This window comes from Rhinolophus sinicus, chromosome 3 (assembly GCF_057876585.1).
Source record: "Rhinolophus sinicus isolate RSI-liver-muscle chromosome 3, RSI-T2T, whole genome shotgun sequence".
Classification (NCBI taxonomy): domain Eukaryota; kingdom Metazoa; phylum Chordata; class Mammalia; order Chiroptera; family Rhinolophidae; genus Rhinolophus; species Rhinolophus sinicus.
Genome location: NC_142503.1, coordinates 34,544,015 through 34,562,840, shown reverse-complemented (window position 1 = coordinate 34,562,840; position 18,826 = coordinate 34,544,015). Strand labels below are relative to the sequence as shown.

The following is an 18,826-nucleotide window of genomic DNA, read 5'->3' as shown; positions in this document are numbered from 1 at the left end:
AAGCCATTAAGCTATTACCAAGAGAACAAAACCAAAAAGTAAAAATACCCAAATATGACTTACCAACATCATCTGTTTACCTGGCATAGAATTACAAACTGTTAAAATAGTTTCCTAAGGAATTTCTAACAAGCAGACTATGCTTATTAAATAAATAACACAAAGGATTTGTGGAGAATATTTTTGATCTACATAGGCAGAAGATTCCATTTTGTTACCAAAATTAAAAATAATATATTATTCATTTTTAGTTAAAACAATGTCATCTTAAGTACGTATATGTATGTACCTAGGAAATATCAAAAGGAAATGCATGTATACAAAATGTAACCATACCTTCAAAGACATCTGTCATTTTGCAGATATGGGCAAAGGTAGCTCCAGTTGCCCAGGTATATACCACATCCATTAAGTGAGGTTTGAATGAGCTTAGGTAAGATTCCTCATCAATTTCCAATTTGGCTTCTGCTGAAACTTTTGCAATTCGTTTAGCACATTCCTTTGAAGATAAAAGATATACTTAAAATTTCTTACTTATGATCTCCCATATCACTTTTTTCTTTAGTATTCCACAAGGTCCCTTTTTCTTTCCTATTAATACTCGTACAATTTGGATATTCTGCTTCTAAGGAGTCACAATGCCTTTTCCATTGTAAGTGAACAGCAAAGTTCCCCCCTTATGTTGAAGTAATTAAGAAAAATATGTCAGGATCATGATTTTCACCCAGTTATACCTTTACTTCAAAAAACAGAAACTCTTCATTAAAATTATCCAAGAGTAGCATTTAACTAATCTCTAATTGTTTCATTAATAAAAACAGTAACAAAACAGATTTAGAGAAACACAAATATTATGGCAAAATGATGCTTTCCCCCCACCAATGCTTAAAAAATGTAAATCTGAGTATTTTCTTTTCCCACAATGAGAAATCAGATCCTTTCTTTTCTCCTTGGTAATCTAAACGATCAAAAACAGCTTCACCAGAAGACATAAAAAAATGGAAAGACATTCCGTTTGTTCATGGGCTGAAAGAATCAACACAGTTAAAATGGCCATATTACCCAAAGCAATATACAGATTTAATGCAATCCCCATCAAAATCCTAATGGCATTTTTTAGATAAATGAAACAAAAACATCATCAGACTTTTTTGTATGGAACCACAAAAGACCCCAAATAGCCAAAGAAATCCTAAGAAAAAAGTACAATGCTGGAAATATCACACTCCCTGACTTCAGTGTATACTACAGGGCAACAACAATCAAAACAGTATTGTATTGGCAGAAAAACACACACACAGACCAATGGAATAGAACTGAAAACCCAGAAATAAATCCACATAAATATGGACAGATAATTTTTGACAAAGAAGCCAAAAACATACAATGGAGAAAAGACAGCCTCTTTAATAAATGGTGCTGGAACTGGGAGAATTGGAAAGCCACGTGCAAAAGAATGAAACAAGACTGCTGTCAGCATGTACCAAAATTAACTCAAAATGGATTAAAGACCTAAACAGAAGACCTGAAACAATAAACTGCATAAAAGAAAACATAGGTACTAAACTTATGGACCTTGGGTTCAAAGAGGATTTTATGAATTTGACCTCAAAGGCAAGGGAAGTAAAAGCTAAAATAAACGAATGGGACTGCATCGAACTAAAAAGCGTCTGCACAGCAAAATAAACCATCAACAAAACAAAGAGGCAACTAACCGAATGGGAGAAGATGTTTGCAAACAATGTCTCAAATAAGGGGTTAATATCCAAAATAATATAAGGAACTCATACAACTCAACAACAAAAAAACAATCCAAAATTAAAAAATGGGCAGAGGACCTGAATAGACATTTCTCCAAAGAGGACATACAAATGGCCAATAGACATACAAAAAAATGCTCAACATCACTAATTATTAGAGAAATGCAAATAAAAACCACAATGAGATATGACCTCACACCAGCTAGAATGGCTATCGTCAAGACAAATAGTAACAAGTGTTGGAGAAAAAGGAACCCTCATACACTGTTGGTGGGAATGCAGATTGGTGCAACCGCTATGGAAGGCAGTGTGGAGATTCCTCAAAAAATTAAAAATAGCATGACCATATGACCCAGCAAAAAATCTACCGAAAAAATCTGAAAACATTTATCTGTAAAGATATATGTGCTCCGATGTTCATTGCAGCTTTATTTATGATGGCCAAGATGTGGAAACAACTGAAGTGTCCTTCGATAGATTGGATAAAGAAGATGTGGTATATATACACAATGGAATATTATTCTGCCAGAAGAAAAGATGAAATAGTGCCATTTGCGACTACATGGATGGATCCTGAGATTATTATGCTAAGCGAAATAAGTCAGACAGAAAAAGTTGAGAACCATATGATTTCACTGATATGTGGGATATAAAACTGAAAACAACCAAGGAACAAGACAAACTAATGAAGAAACAAAAACTCAGACACAGACAATAGTTTAGTGGTTACCAGAGGTAAGGGGGGTAGGGGGGTGGTAGATGAGGGTAAGAGATCAAATAGATGGTGATGGAAGGAGAACTGACTCTGGGTGGTGAACACACAATGTGATATATAGATGATGTCGTACAGAACTGTACACCTGAAACCTATGTAACTTTACTAACAATTGTAACTGCAATAAATTTTAATTAAAAAAAAACAAAAAACAAAAAAACCAAAAAACAAAAAAGCACCTTTGCCTATAAGGATTTCTGTGGTTCTGGAATTTTAAATTTCTTAGTAATACTAAGGGACGCTAAATGTTCCATTCAAGGGGACTTATGTTATGATTCATTTTCATTCCTCTTTCAATGTCTTAAAAGTTCATCTTCCCCTATCTTTCTGCATAATGTTGAAAAGGCAGACAAAATGAGTTCATCCTAAGAAAATAGTAAGACAAATTAATTACTATAGCGTCTATGGCTTTGAGGACCCAGTGATAAATATGTTCTTAGAATAAAGAATATTTTAAAACTTTGTTCTAAACTAGAATGGAAAAATGAATAAAATCCTAGTCCATCAAGATGCCATTCTTAATCCCAAGGAAAACAATGCAGGCATTGACTTGTTAGTATCGCCTATCCACATTATGTGCACTCAAAGCAACTGTATACAATTTATTACATTGGTGGGGGAGAATGTTTAATTATTAACATAAAATCACAAATGTATATGCTATAAATAGCATTAAATGACATGACTAACATCAAATGACATCTTTAATCCTGAAAGAAGCTGTCTCTGTTGATAAATACTATGATTAGACTTAAAAATGTTTATCTTACAATATACTATTCATCAAATATGTAGTTCAGAAAAAATATTACCTGCATTTGACGAAGCGGTCCTGCTAATTGCTCTGTTAATTTGGGCATCTCACTAGACTAAAAGAAAATGAAGATTAGATGTAAAAAACCTAAATTAAAATGCCATACATACATACTACCTGCTTTAACAAAACAAAGTTTTTATGATATCCATTAATATCAAATTATAAAACTTTAGACATAAGTATTTAGTTTCTAATCAACTCTCAGTTTACGTACATAAAAATACCACTCCTCTCAACCTAAATTATAATATTCTATTATATTTCAGAGGAAAATAGTTCTCTGCTAAATTGGCAAAGTGTGCTCAACTAGCTATTTTCTGTAACCATAAATGGAACTGAGGGAGAGCAAATACTGTGAACATGCATAGTAGTTTAGTTACATCAAAATTATTATAAACTCTTTTATCATAGTTTGACTATCAAACAGTTTTGGCTTCTAGGTAACTCTCAATCTGTGGAAACTGAAAATTTGTGATAAAGAACATTAAAAACATGTCCTCAATTTTTTTACCCAGGTATTTCTAGCTCTCTAACAATGTATAAGACAGTTAAAATTTTAATCTGAGTTTGTATTCTTAATATTGCTTTCCCACTAGTGAAAAGTTTGTCAATTTCTCAACTAGAACAATAGGAGTTCAAGTCTATTACTAACTAGCCAAATGAACTTAGACAAACTGCTTGAATTCTGTGTTGGTTTCTTACCCTGTCAAAAAGAAATAAAGTCAGATCCTAAAAATCTACAGGCTTGTGATTAGAAAAAAGAAATTATTTTTGTACAAATTTTGACAAAAGTAGTCTTACTATACAAAAAATATTACTAGAATTGTATGCATGCATGTGTGGGACAGGATTTAAAATCATTATAAATTTTTTAAAAAAGCAATTACTGGTTAGTTGCAATAGATATGCCTTTATTTTATGCATCAGTATTTACATAGGACTTGGTTTTGATTTGTATCATGTATATATATTATGTAATAAATCATGACCCAGGTTCCATATTATTCCTGTTAAAATCATGATGAAAAGCAAAATGCCAGAATGAACTCAACCTCTCAGGTTAATAGTGAAAAGAATGCAAAAGTGCTAAATGTCTTTGACACAGTGTCTATTTATGGTCAGCAGTTACTGATCGCTTCCTCTCTCCTGGTCACTGTAAGTAGAAGGTACTGGTCCTGATATAAGTAAACTAAGTATGATTTTTGCCAATGCTCTCCCACTAGGTATGTGCAGTTTGTTTCTTCATCTCTCCTTTAAAGCCTCAATTCAAATTATCAGTGAGGCCTCTTCTAATCACCTTATTTAAAATAACACCACCATCCCCTCAGAAATTTCCATCTGCCTTCTCTGCTTCACTTTTCTCCACAATCCTTACCACGATTTGACATAATTTGTGTGCATTTTATTTCTTTATTGTTATCTTCATCCACTAGCATATAAGTATCATGAAGGGAAAAATTTCTGCTCTAGCTCTAGAGCCTAGATCTGTGCATTGCATACAGTGGGCGCTCAATAAATGTGTAGTTACTTGATACCTATAAAGACTGTATGCTGTCTTTAGTTTCAATGATATAAAAAAGTGGGGGCATAGTTTTAGAAAGAACACATTTTCTAATAGAAGTTAGAATATCAAGCAGACTATACGATGTATTTATAACAAGTATCTTACTATATTTATCTTTCTTTCTGGCTAGAAAACATTCTTTTAAAAGTATCAAAAAAAATTCCATGTCACTTTTAATGTAATTTTTCACCTTGATGTTGAAAGGCACCACCATAAGAATTGATGACACTACAAATAACACAGTGTGATTTCACTGAACAAATCTTAAACACATATAGTAATGTCTTGCCCCAATATTTAATTAAGAGTCGTGTTTTGGCTAAGTCCAACTCCTTTGAAGAGGTAACAAACTTGGTCTCTTGGAGGACAGGATTTTTGCAGTGCCACATTAATTTAAAAAAAAGCACAATGCTTGAAATTAGCCACAAGACAAAGTTTGACATAGCAGGTAGAAGACCACCAATCCTCAGACACCCTCTAAACCTTAGATCTGGTCAAAGAAAATTTGACATTCTTAACAATTACCTTGGAAATTAATGAAATAAAATTTTGAACCTAAGTTACATAACAACCAGACTAGATTTTGCAAAGTAATGCATTCTTCACGTGCAAATTACTTCATAGATGCATAGCAGGCGTTCTCAGGGGAACATAAATTGTTTTTGGATTACTGTCCTATTTGTTTTCATTGCCCCTATAGCTGTAATTCTAATTGGTAATCAGGGAGCTGAGAGAAAAGCACCTGTCTACTTAAAAAAGTAGTTATGTATTTTATCTGATTAATGAATAGAGGTATAGTTAAAAGTTAAACAGATCAATGGCAGAACTAAAAAAAGCAATTTGTTTTACACAATTTACTTAAAAGTTAAGAGTATATGGTACTCCCAATTAAAAAAAAAAAAAAAAGCACATGGTACAAAAAAATCCTCTAAAAATTTAGACAGCAATATTGAAATTATTTTTAGAAGGCAAATATCTGTCTTATTCTGTCCAGTTCATCCACAATGGACAAATTGTAAGATTTAAAATGTTAAACATGCACGTTACATTTTTAAAATAAATCATATGAGGTTTTGGAATAAAGTAGAAAGGTGATTAATGTTCTTGTGGTATTCCATCTAGCACTTTTTTGTTTTTCTCAAGAGATGGAGAAAGTGAAGTAATTACTCACATGGAAAAAATATTGCTACACTAGCAATGAAAATCTCTGGCCACTACCATAAAACCTGCCTATGAAAATTTAGACTATGTCCTCTAGTAGGATCAGTGGCTTCCTAGTTATTCTCCAGTATTGGGAAGAAGGTTCAACCTCACCATCCCCTTTTATTTTCACTAATTTTGCCTAATTTCACATTCACTTACCTTTTTCTTTTAGGACTGTCTTACTAGACCAGACTTTCAAACAATGCATTGAGTTACAGAACAAATTTAAAACCTGGACTTTGATTAATGGTGATCGTTCAAAAATAAAATCTGATTTCACTCTTCTTTCTGATAATATGCATTTAATTACGTATATGTATTTATCTTACTATATTTGTGTTAAAGTTATACTGATTTCTAATTAACATTACCCATATTATGTAACTATGAAGTAATATTTTATAATTAAAAATATCCATATTAAAATTATAGTATATGTGAATTAATAAATAAGATGTGCTAAATATATTAACTCACATTCTCTTGAAACACAAAGCAGCTCAGTAGTGCCGTTGCCTGTTCTGCAGACAGATCATTGAAAAGGCCATTGAACATCATCTCAGTTAGAAGAAGCTCATCAGCGCTACACCACCACACACAAACACAAAGAGAATAAATTTCAAATGTCAGAATATAAAAACATACATATGTACACACACATCCTTAAGATGTAGTTTTTAACAAAATGCATCATTTGACCATAAGGAGTAATCAATGAGGAGCGAAAAAGATTTATTTAACTAAGGAAATGGCAGATCTTTATATTTACCAGTACTATACAAATAATAAATTTAAAATGGGTATTTCCCATTCTAGTAAGTACCAAAATGCACATATTTATTGAAATAAACAACCATTATTATACCAGAAAAAAGTCATCACTATCCATTTATTATCTGGATCCAAGGACCATTTTGTTTTTAACTTTATTTTACAAATAATTTATAAAATAAAAGGATAATAAAAAAACAACTTTATTAGAAATCTTAATTAGAATGTACCCATAGCAGACACAAATTTTACTGCACAGTTTCGTACTGCTGAGAATGTATATAACCGAGGTGTGCAATGGCCTTTGAATGCAACAAGTGCTGTTCATCAATCCACGAATCTGGACAACATCCATGCAGTGAATATGATTCCCGATTTCAAATACATGTCTAATAGGCACAACATCATTACTTTTGTTCCTTTTTGCACATGCATCATCAAAACATACTGACTCCAAATGTTAAATACATCTCTTTTAGTTTCGAGCTAATCGTTAGTTTTGTTTCCTCTTTATTGTTAAAATATATTTTTAAAAACTTTGAGGTTATAATTTCATTGAAGAGGAAAGTCTTTTTTGCTCCATAATTATACATTTTCACATTCAGATTCTAATTATAAAGATTAAAATAATCAGTCTAACAAATTTTTTCATGTTTCTTATGACCTTCCTGATATTTACAACCATCTTCAGTATTTGACCACTTAAAAACCCTACCAAGAAAAATTTAGTGCACAAATCATAAAATATGAAATATTCTTATTACAAATCCTTGTAACAAAATGGGATGGTCCAACTTATAACAAAACATTACATAAGTCCTTACTGTTCAACAGAAGAGAGTAAGTTATATAAGAATCTTAGAATTGTTTTTTGTCCTTAGAAATATACTTATTAACTCACTGATTCTTGAGTTTGAGGGTCTGAGATTTTGCTTGTATGATTAAGTTCACCATTATCACTTTGTCTAGGGTGTTTTTTGTCTCTGTGTTTATCTTCTGATTTATGTAATACAGTAATTGCAAAATATCTTTCTTGGTTATTTTTCTCCTCGTCATCATTGGTGGAAAATGAAAAATTCTGAATTCTCAGCTGTGTCAACAAAAGCTAAAACAGTCTACACAGAGATGGTGTTTCTACAATTCCATAATCAAGGATGCATAAGGTATCTTACATTTATTAAAGGGTTTAGTGATCCATTCAGTAATTATAACAATGTTACTCTTTTTAAAATTTTTAAAACAGCAAAATTTTGTTTTCTGGAAGACTTAAAAAAAAAAAAAGTCATGAACTAGTAATCTTTACAAATAGTTTATTCAAAAACAAAGTTAAAAACTAAATTTGGGTTCCTGATGGTAAACTGCGAGTTGAGTCAAGCAAAGAAGACAATACAAATAAGGCAAGATTATTTCAAGGAACTACAGTCTAATGTGTCAGGCAGACAACAAAGATAATAATCACATGATAGTGATCTAACAGAGGTTGATACAGGCAATTATATTAAAAATGTTGAGAATCTAAAATCGGATTATAGAAATTCAGACCAAGTTTCAGAAGATCTTGGGAAAAAATATGCAGGAATTAGCAGGATGTGGGGTGGGAGTGAGAGAAAGGTCATGCTAAGCGAAAAATATCAATGTGTGGGATGTGGCAACAGACTGGCTAAAGAGGGAAGGGCAAGAACACATTAAATTATGGAATTTATTCTAAAAGCAACACAGAATCATCAAGAAACTTTTACCAAAAGAATGACATGAAAGGATTTGTGCTTTGGAAAGAATACTCTGGGAGTAGTCAAAAGTGCATGGAGGTAGAGGAAACTACTCAGGAAAATATGAAAAGAGAGAGAAAAGAGAAGGAGTCTAGGATGACTCCCAAGTTTTTGCCTTTAGTATCTGGATTTTATTCAGCAAAATAAGAGAAGAGTGAGAAGCAAATCTGCGGGAAAGGTAACATGCTTTGACATATGTTATCTCCACCTCTCTAAATATTCTCTTTTTAGAATAAAATCAATACCATTTTTCTAAGATTAAATCTAGCTGCAGATACCTAAGAGAAATTAATTTCTATATTAATTATTAAATACTATGTAATAGCACAAAGAAATAGTTTCAATAACATTAATTTTGGCCGATGAATCAGTAAACCAGTGTTGTGGTCTAGATTTAATACGAGGTAAATTATTAACCTTATGGTGCTTACGTTTCTTAATTATAGAGTAGGAAAGCTGAACTTTATCAGAGGCTAAAGGCAAACTAGAAGACTGTGGGGCAAATCTAATTTGAAGAAATATTTGGCTCACACAGTGACTAAAAAAATGATTCTGAATTAGTCTGTGAACATTTAAAAATCAAGAGATTTTACCTAAAATTCTGGATTGTTGGCTTTTCTAAATTGGAAACTCTGTTATCACATTATTTTGTAACAACTAACTGGAGGTGGGTATTCACTGCCCCCTTTTGGTGGCCAAGAACTGTCCTGTTCGCCAGTCTCTGCCGGGCCCCTGCAGACACTTGAGTTCATAACATCTGAACTAGATGATTAATAAGAATATGAAAAAGTCTTTATCAGCAATGTCTGGAACCATATACAAGGTCTGTACTTCTCTGACCTCGTCCATTAGGGCCACGATATGTACATAAAAAAACTTTCAATGTCTTTTATGGACTCACTGAACATAATGGTCATGACTACGGACAAAACAAGATATACCTTCAGGCTGATGGCAGTCATGTGGGACCACAAGCCAGAACCATCCAGTGGGCCCTTCCTGAGTTTCTGACCCACATAAATCACCAGGGAGAACGTTGTTGTTTCATGTCATTCAATTTTAAGATCATTTTTGATATGGCAAAAGATTACTGAAACAGACAGTAGCTTATATCCAATCTAAAGCTATGGCCTATCGGACGCTATGCTGTAATACCCTATTGCAGCCCAAGACTTTAATAAAATCTCCTATACATATAACAGGATAATAATGGTTATTAGAGTAAGTTTCAATGTGGAAAAATGTTCATATTTTAAAAAAGATACAAAACTGTGTATAGACTGAGATTACCATTATGCAAAAATCTCACATGCATTAAAATATAGAAAAAGCACATACATAAAAAGCTAATGTTATGTTAATTAATGGGATCCAAGAGATTTTTTTTTTTTTTAATTTTCCTTTTCTAATTTCTCAATTTCATGGTCGAAACCTGCCTTTAATATAGAAGGTATTATACAAACTTTGTAATTTTTAAGACAGCTATTTTTTTCTAAAAGATTAATAGCCTTCATTTAAAAAACAGTATCCCATTTTATAATCAGTTTACTGGAACAACCAGGTTTTACCTGCTTATCTCACAAGCCACTCGTCCTTTCATCTCTATGACATCAGAAGAGGTAGCAAATCCCAATCTCCTTAAAACACGTTTGCGACATCTGAGCTCGTCCATTTGTAGGACTGTTCTTGCTTTCTTTAGTTCTCGCTTTGCAGATTTAATATCTATTGCAATCTAAGGCAGATAAAAGTATAAAGGGAAGTTCAATAATAAAGTGAAGAAAGTAAAATGGGATTTACTTATGACCTGAAAAAATATTTTATGACACTTTACAACATACTTCTCTGTCAAAGCTTTAATGGTGTGAGGCAGAATATAGGAATTTCATACTTTCCCAGGATATTACACAAGAAGAACATGTATCTGGTTATTAAATACTAGCGAAAGTGTTAAATATATGGAAAATATAAAATGTCCATCTGAAAAATTTGAGGCAGAGTAAGGTTTAGGAGTTGTGAAAAGCTAAAGAAGTTGGGCAATAGAGCATGGCTCTTGCTTAAAACAAGGAGGGGAATGAGTTGGATAGCCATCAACTAGATGAGGTAACCATCAGGAGGTAGAAAAAGTCAGTGGTAAATTAAGATAGGCTCTTCCAATACAGGATTCATTTGACAATCATGAGGGGTAGCTTAGGGAACAGGGAAAGAAAGATGAGGGTATATGAATCTTATCTCTTGACTACCTATGATGCCCTGAAGTGTTCCTTCTCTGTCCTCAAATGGCATCACAAATCTACTTAAGCTGGAAATGGTTTTAGCGAAGGAATAGGTATTTATTCTATAGACAGAGATAAAAGCTGAAAAGAAAAATATATATTGAGGCCATCCTTTAGAATAAATGAGTTTTAAAATTCAGTTAATCAAGTAAATATTACATTTGTTCAACTGTGATGAGAATAGGATAGCACAATAGCAAGAAAACACTGGGATCCTGAAGTGGAGACCTGAAGTTCAGAAAAACACTGACAGGAAGTAAAATTTAGGGATTGAGAAATTGAAATTCAAAGACTCTGGAATTTTGCAGACAATATGCTAAGCTTCAGTTGAGGCGTAAAAATTAGAAAGCCAATTATGGTAGTCAGAAACATATTCATTGATAGCCAACTGTGTACCCTATTTACAGTGTTACATTATTTCATTTAATTCTTATAGCAATCATATATGGTAGGTAACTAATATTAAATCTGGATTTTACAAAGATGAGAAAACGGAAGCAGAGAGAGACTGCTAAGTAAACTGGTCAAGATCACGGAGTTAGTGAGTGATGAAGATTGGTTTCAAATCCAGGCTATCAGACTTTAGAATCCAAGCACGTAGCAATTATTTATAGTTCTATGAACAGGTGTGCTGTCATAATGCTCTCAGGATAAGAAGCAATGTTTTCTATGCTAAACAAACCTATGCTACCTAGCATGATTTATCAGGCCTATCCAAAAAAAACTGTTTTTCTAAAGTTTCTTTAAGAATGCTCAGATGAAGACAGCAGAAGACCGTATTAATTATGGAGGCATATAAAGCTTGCTAGTTAGGAGAAGAGAGTTCACTAAGATTTTTTTCCTCAATAATTTTTATCGAAATATATTTTGGGTCTACTGAGTTAAACCAAACTATTATTAAAATTAATTTCACCTGTTTCTTTCCACTTTTCAACACGTTGCGTACGGCGGGGTTTAAATCCCTCGTGAAGATTCTCGTGATCCGTACGCAACGTGTTAATGTAGCTACTAAAGAATTTTAAATTACATATGTGGCTTACATTGTATTTCTACTGGATGCTGTTCTAGATGTTTTTCTACACATTTTAAAAGTACACAGACATCCACGTCTGTAAATGCATGGATACACAGGCATCGGGGCTTCCCCCCACAAAACTGAGACCAGCTTCCTTTTCCACTGAATATATTAGGACTTCTTTTCTAAAGACTACGTATAAGTCTACCTCATTCTTTTTAATGGCCATGTTGATTTCCATTGTGTGATATGCACCATTCATACATCTAATTCTCTACTGATGAAACACTAAGATTGTTTTTTCAAACAATGTTACAAGAACATGTTTGTACTGCCTCACTTTACAGTCTCAATTTCTAGAGGTGGGAAAGCTGGGTCAGAGGGTGTGAGCACTTAAAATGTTGACAGTTGAGTGGTCAGATTTTGAAGGCTTCTTAGGCAGGGCTAAGGGATGTGAAATTTATCCTGCACTCACTAGGCAATCAAGAGACTTGTGTTTTTTTTCCCCTAAATTGTTAACTCTTCATAGGTTTCTTTCATTAAAAATTCAATATAAGGACCTTATAGACAATTGGGGAGAAGGGGCCCTACCCTTCCACTGCCCAGAAACAACCACTTAAGGGTTTCCTTAGTCTTTTTGGTGCATGTTTTTATTTTTGCTAAATTGTAATCATAGTCCACATCAATTTTAGACTCCACTTTTTTTCATTTAATGCACCTGCATAAACATTTTTCCAAGTACTGCAGAGTCTGCATAACAAGTTTATTTAGCCAGTCCCTCAGCCAGACATTAGGGCCTTCTTCAGTTATATTTGAGTAGCTCAGATAATGCCCCTGTGTAGCTTCCAACTACCTCAGCCATGAAAGCTTTCCAATCACCACTGAACCAAGCTCAAGTCTCTCTGTTCTCATGTTGTGGGATGGTTCATGGTGATTCTCTGGTGGCTATATAATGTAGGAAGTAACAACAAGAAGCAAGGAGGGAGATGCTGCAATGGTCCACGGTCATAACTGAGTATACCTATGGAAGTTACTAACGCTTTTTGTGTCCCGGTTTCCTCATCTTGAGAAGTACCTTCATGGTGGGCCAGAGCACGGTGAATGTGTTCACCAGGAACACAGCTGCTGTGTCCCACGTGGCACAGGGCCACATTATGTTAGTTCACAAAAATCTAGAAAGGGAGAGTAAAACTAGAACTAAACACATTACTCTATAACGTCAAGAAGTTTCTACTCATATATTTATTCAATAAATACTAGGCATCTACTTTATAAAGACAGATCATTATGGGAGATACAGGAGAGTACAAATAAGCTAAAATGAAACACTTGACCCTAAGGAGCTTAAAATCTAGTTTGTGAGAAAGGAAGACAAATGAGATAAAAGTGACATGTAATAAAAGTTGAAAAAGCATAATAGCAAGGAGTTATAAACTTCAAGGAACAAGTGACACTGTATAGTACAAGACATCCTAGTTGAAACAGATAGTGGAAAGGAATGTGTTCACTTCAAAAAGCTTTTTCTAAATTCATTATTCAGAATGGCTGTAAGAATGCTTTTTCTGGTTAGAGATTACAGCTAACTACCCTAAAGAGCTGAACTACTACAACAAAAAACACAGACAATAACAAGTACTGGTGAGAACATGGAGAAATTAGAACTGTCATAAATTGCGGGTGAGAATGTAAAGTTGTAAAGTGGTTCACCCACTTTGGAAAACAGTTTGGCAGTTTCTCAAAAAGTTAAACAGAGTTACTACATAACCCAGAAATTCTACCCAATTCCACCTAAGAGAAATGAAAACATATATCCACACAAAAACTTAGACACAACTGTTCATAGCAGCATCATTCATAATAGCCAAAAAGTGGAAAAACCCCAAATGTCCATCAACAGATGAATAGTTAAAATGTGGTACAGCATACAATGGAGTATTTTTCAGCCATAAAAAGGAGTAAAGTACTAATTCATAATACAGCATGAGTGAACCTTGAAGACATTATGCTAAGTGGAAGAAGGCTGACACAAAAGGCCACGTATTGTATGACTTTCTATGAAATCCCCAGAACAGGCAAATCCATACAGGCAGAAAGTAGATTTGTAATTGCCAGGGTAGGGAAATGGGACGTGACTGCTAATTGGTATGAGTTTTTCAGGGGGGTGGTGAAAATGTTCTGGAGTTATTAGGTCATGGTTATGGTTGCAGGTAGCTGTGAATATACAAAAAAACCACTGAATTGTATGCTTTAAAAGGGTGAATATTATGATATGTGAATTATATCTCATAAAAAAATACTGTTAAAAAAAACCTCATCAAATGCCAAACTACAGTAAAATGACTGTCATCTTGTCTTGCTAAGAATCGATAGTTTACTTGAAAGATAGCTAGTTTCCTTTTTTAGCTGATGAAACCAATAGGAAAAGAAAATGAAAAGTACATTCATTTCTTTAGTGAAATACATAGAATTCTACAATAGAAGTAAGTTTGTCATACCTGTGCTTTTTTTTCACAAAGCGTATACACAGTTTCCAAATTTGGATCATTGTGAAGTGGATGAGAATACATTCGATGCTCAAAGGCCTCTACTTTCTGGATGACTTTTTTCAGCCCCTGATCTTGAATACCCATATCATCAATAGGATCTAATAAGGGAACACCATCAGGAAAACGTTTCTGAACTTCCTGAAACAAAATATTTAAAATTAATTTTTCATCTTATAGACAAAATTAGTTAAAACTATAAACTAAATCAGTATTTTCTTGTGTTTTTTCTATGCAGACAAAAATAAAAAGACTGCTACATGTATATGTTTTTGTCTTTCCACTTAAATTTGAGTGCTTTTTTCCCATTGCATGTTTTTGAAAACTTTTAAATCATTGTATTACGATTTACTGATGTATGGATGGATTATAATTTACTAAAAATTCTAGTATTTAGAGTTTAATAGTTCTGGATGTGCAACAGCTCATTGATAAATCCATTATCATATATTTGGGTTGTTAAAACTTGTCACTATACATCATTCTGTAGTAAACATCAACCTTCTGATTATTTCCTTGGAGCTGATTCCTAAGGAGGGCACAACTGAGTTGAAAGATGAAAATTTTTTAAAGCGTCCAGATCCCTATTGCTAATTTTTAAAAAAACATGATTTAACTGTTAAATACAATGAGCACATGCGTTCAGAGAAGCGATAGTTCACATTAGACTGGCATCCCCCTGGAAGACTTCCAGGGTTTTGGATAGGCTTTAAACATAGGATTTGGCCAGTTCATAACTAAAATAGATAGCTGATGACAGATAGATAAATGTAATTTTTTTAAAAAGGTTATCCACATAAAAATTTTGTAAAACTGTTACCTATAGACCACAGCTTAAAAATTCCTACTTTACACTGAAAACATCCTGTTCATTTATCTTTGTTTTCTCAGATTCTAGTATAGAGCTTCCAATGCAGAGTAAATGCTAATTCAAATGTTTACTGACTAAAGTTCCTTTTTGTTTTCCTACTTGAAAATAAAATTTTCTAGAAAGTAATTTTTTTAAATCGAATATAGAACTATTTCATCCATTTATTAACTATACTAAAAATGGTTAAAAGTCCTGGCACATGATTTTATACATAAAACCTTTAATACAGTCTGTAGTTGTTTTCACTCATAACAAATAAAGCAAAACATATTTAGCATTTAATAGTGGACAGCTTTGGGACCCCTCTTTTAGCAACTCACTTTGTTAGTAGATTCAAAGAGAGAACAATCTATACGAAGATCTGCTGCCACTATTTTTATTTTAAAAAATTGCCACTATTGGTTGTGTTTATAGATTTTCTGAAAGAAAGTAATATATTTAAAAGCATTTCAGTTGTCTCATTAGAAACCCTATTTATATGTACATAAAATTCATATTTGATAAAATTAGCACATATACCTGTATTGATTTTAAAACACTCTGTCTATTGTCCACTGGTCGAAGGTCTTTTGGAATATAAAGCCTAACACTGCTGATGGCAGACAGGAGATGCACCAAAACTGGAACAACCTACCAACAAAAAGTTATAACAACATTACAATTAAAATTGCACGTTTTCAAATTCTACCATTTCCTAAGTTTAGCTTGAATACTTAGAAGGAAGCTGCATTTACAATATGTGACAGGTATAATAAGTAGAAAATAATCATTGCGGAAATTTTTATCTTAGTAGAGACTATACCTTAAAAATAAAAACTAATCCAAACCTCTAAATAATAGGCAAATCAATGGTACATAAAAATACACTTATCTCAATACAGAATCCATACTTTATTCATTTTTGCTTCCTCAGTAGTTGCCACTTTTTGAATACCTGAAAGTACTACTAGCACTACAGAGGAAGGAAAGACTCCTCCTTAGGTTCAAACAACCAACCAAGGTTCATGTAAACTCTGGATGGGCTGGAAGGGAGATGGGAAAAAAGTGTTTCAAGTTGAGAAAACAGTCTATTCCACTAGACATGGTCTTCAGGATCACCTATCTTCAAACTTTCTCCTGACAATACCCTTCCCTCACCATCAAATATGCCATTTTGCTTCCTTTAAATATACTTCCTTTAAATTCAGAAGGCCTCTATAAACTGAGGATAGGTTAACATTTTCACAGGTCAAAGCTCGTCAGTATATTGGTCTTCTACAGCTACCTTTGGACTGATCTCCACTGAAAAAGCAATTGTCATTGGCTTGCTGGTAACAAATATATTCATAGTTTTTTAGTGAAGAAAATCGTAGAATTACTGAGTGTGGGTTTTACAGTCAAGAGTGACTGGGTTTGAATTCAGTTTTCAGTTAGCTGTGTGAACTTCAGCAAGTCACCTAACCTTTTTAAGCTTTAGTTTCCCCATTTTAGAAATGGGGATAAAATTAGATCTATTTCATTAAACGACTGTGAGAATTCAATGAAACAATGCATGTACAAAATATTTTCAAACAGTCTCTAAACACCTTTAAAAATGTAATTTAATGTAATAAATGTAAGTGTCAACAAATCTGCATATACCAATGATAAAACAGCAGGGATGATATTCAAATGTGAAAGGTATATTTGTTTTGAGTGTTAATAAGTGAGATAGATGGAGACTGCAAAACTGGCTTTGGCAGTGTTTAAAGGGGACAACTACAACCTTCCATTGGAAAACAACTGAATAAAAACAATACAATAAACTGTCCATTGTTATTTTCTCAACTAGATTTTTCCAACTGTTAACAGTTTGCAATATGTACCTTTTTTCTCTCTAAATAAGAATTTAGGGTTTTTTTTCTTTCTTCTTGCTTTCCTTTTTCCTCCTCCTTTTTTAAGCATTTGAAATTAATTTGCAGACATGCCACTTCACCTCACCAGCAAATACTTCTGCACGTATATTTTAAGTATAAGCACATTCTCATGCATAGCCACATTATGAGCATAAAAATTTAAATACAATATCTAATAGAGTCCACAGTCAAATTTCCCCAACTGACCCAACAATACCCTTTATAGACGACGACGACTACTACTGCTACTGCTACTACTACTACTACTTCCTCCAACCAACCCCCTTGTCTTCTTCATCTTCTTCTTTTTCTCTTCTTCTTCGTCATCTTTTAGATCCAGGATCCAGCCAATGATCATTTATTGCATTTAGTTGTCAGGTTTCTTTACTGTTCTTTAATCTAGAATATACCCCACCATTTTTGTTCTTTTATGGTACTGACATTTTCATGTAATTCAAATTTACAGAAAAGTTGCAAGAATTTGATAACAAGCTCCCATATACCTTTATTCAGATTCACCAATTATTTACATTTTGACCCATTTGCTTTTATCATTCTCTCTAAACACACACACACACACACACACACACACACACACAACGTATTAAGAGGGACATTTAATGTTGATACAATGATATTCTCTATTTTACAGTCCATATTAAAATTTCATCTATTTTCCCAATGTCTTTTATACCATCCTCTTTTCCCCCCACCACTCCAAGGATCCAAACTAGGATCACACAATGATTGTAGTTGTAGTATTTCTTTATTCTCCTTTAATGTTCCTCAGTTTTTCTGTGACTCTCAAGACAGTGGCAGTTTTTAATACTATAGGCTAGTTATTTTGTAGAATGACCCACAATTTTGGTTTGTCTAATGGTGAGGAATCATCAGCTTCAGGTTATGCATTTTTGGCAGAAGTGATTTTATTTTAGTCGTCTTCATCCATTGAACAGCATTACTGGTGACAGTAACTTTGATCCCTTGATCAAAATGGTACCTGTTAGCATTCTCGATAGTAAAGTTATTATTTTGCCCTTTACAATTAGTAAGAAATTTGTGGGGTACATTATTTACTTCGTAAATTTCCCATTCCTTGTTAAACTTTCAACTCACTTATTTTATTTTTAGCATCCACGAATTATTCTTGCCTGAGTGAATTATTTATGGTAGTTGCCCAATGGTGACTTTTTAAACATCAGAGAGAAGTAAACATCATCTCTCTCTCTCTCTCTCTCTCTCTCTCTCTCTCTCTCTCTCTCTCTCTCAGTTTGGACTTGTGGATTCTTATTTTGTTTTTATTTGGTTATAATCCTTTACTGTTACTATTTTTATTCTCAAACTGTAAAATTCATTTTTAAAGAAGACATTATGTGGCTGAATTTGCTTTTGAACCACCAGTTTGTGACCTATACAAATCCTAGACGCACTGTCTGGCTGGAGAGAGAAGACTAAAAGAGGACATAAAAAATAATCACTAGGGGCCGGCCCGGTGGCTCAGGCGGTTAGAGCTCCGTGCTCCTAACTCCGAAGGCTGCCGGTTCGATTCCCACATGGGCCAGTGGGCTCTCAAACACAAGGTTGCCAGTTC

General features: G+C 33.5%; 1 protein-coding gene across 1 annotated transcript in view; it reads right to left on the bottom strand.

Moving 5' to 3' along the window:
* MTREX (Mtr4 exosome RNA helicase) overlaps positions 1-18,826 on the bottom strand; it is a 77,197-nt gene that overhangs the window by 7,671 nt on the left and 50,700 nt on the right. Inside the window, exons 20-25 of the mRNA XM_019743136.3 lie at positions 15,881-15,991; positions 14,443-14,631; positions 10,228-10,391; positions 6,597-6,702; positions 3,348-3,404; positions 337-499 (exon numbers count right to left, since the gene is read on the bottom strand). Coding sequence (XP_019598695.1) covers positions 337-499; positions 3,348-3,404; positions 6,597-6,702; positions 10,228-10,391; positions 14,443-14,631; positions 15,881-15,991 — 790 coding nt within the window. The remainder of the gene's footprint in view (positions 1-336; positions 500-3,347; positions 3,405-6,596; positions 6,703-10,227; positions 10,392-14,442; positions 14,632-15,880; positions 15,992-18,826) is intronic.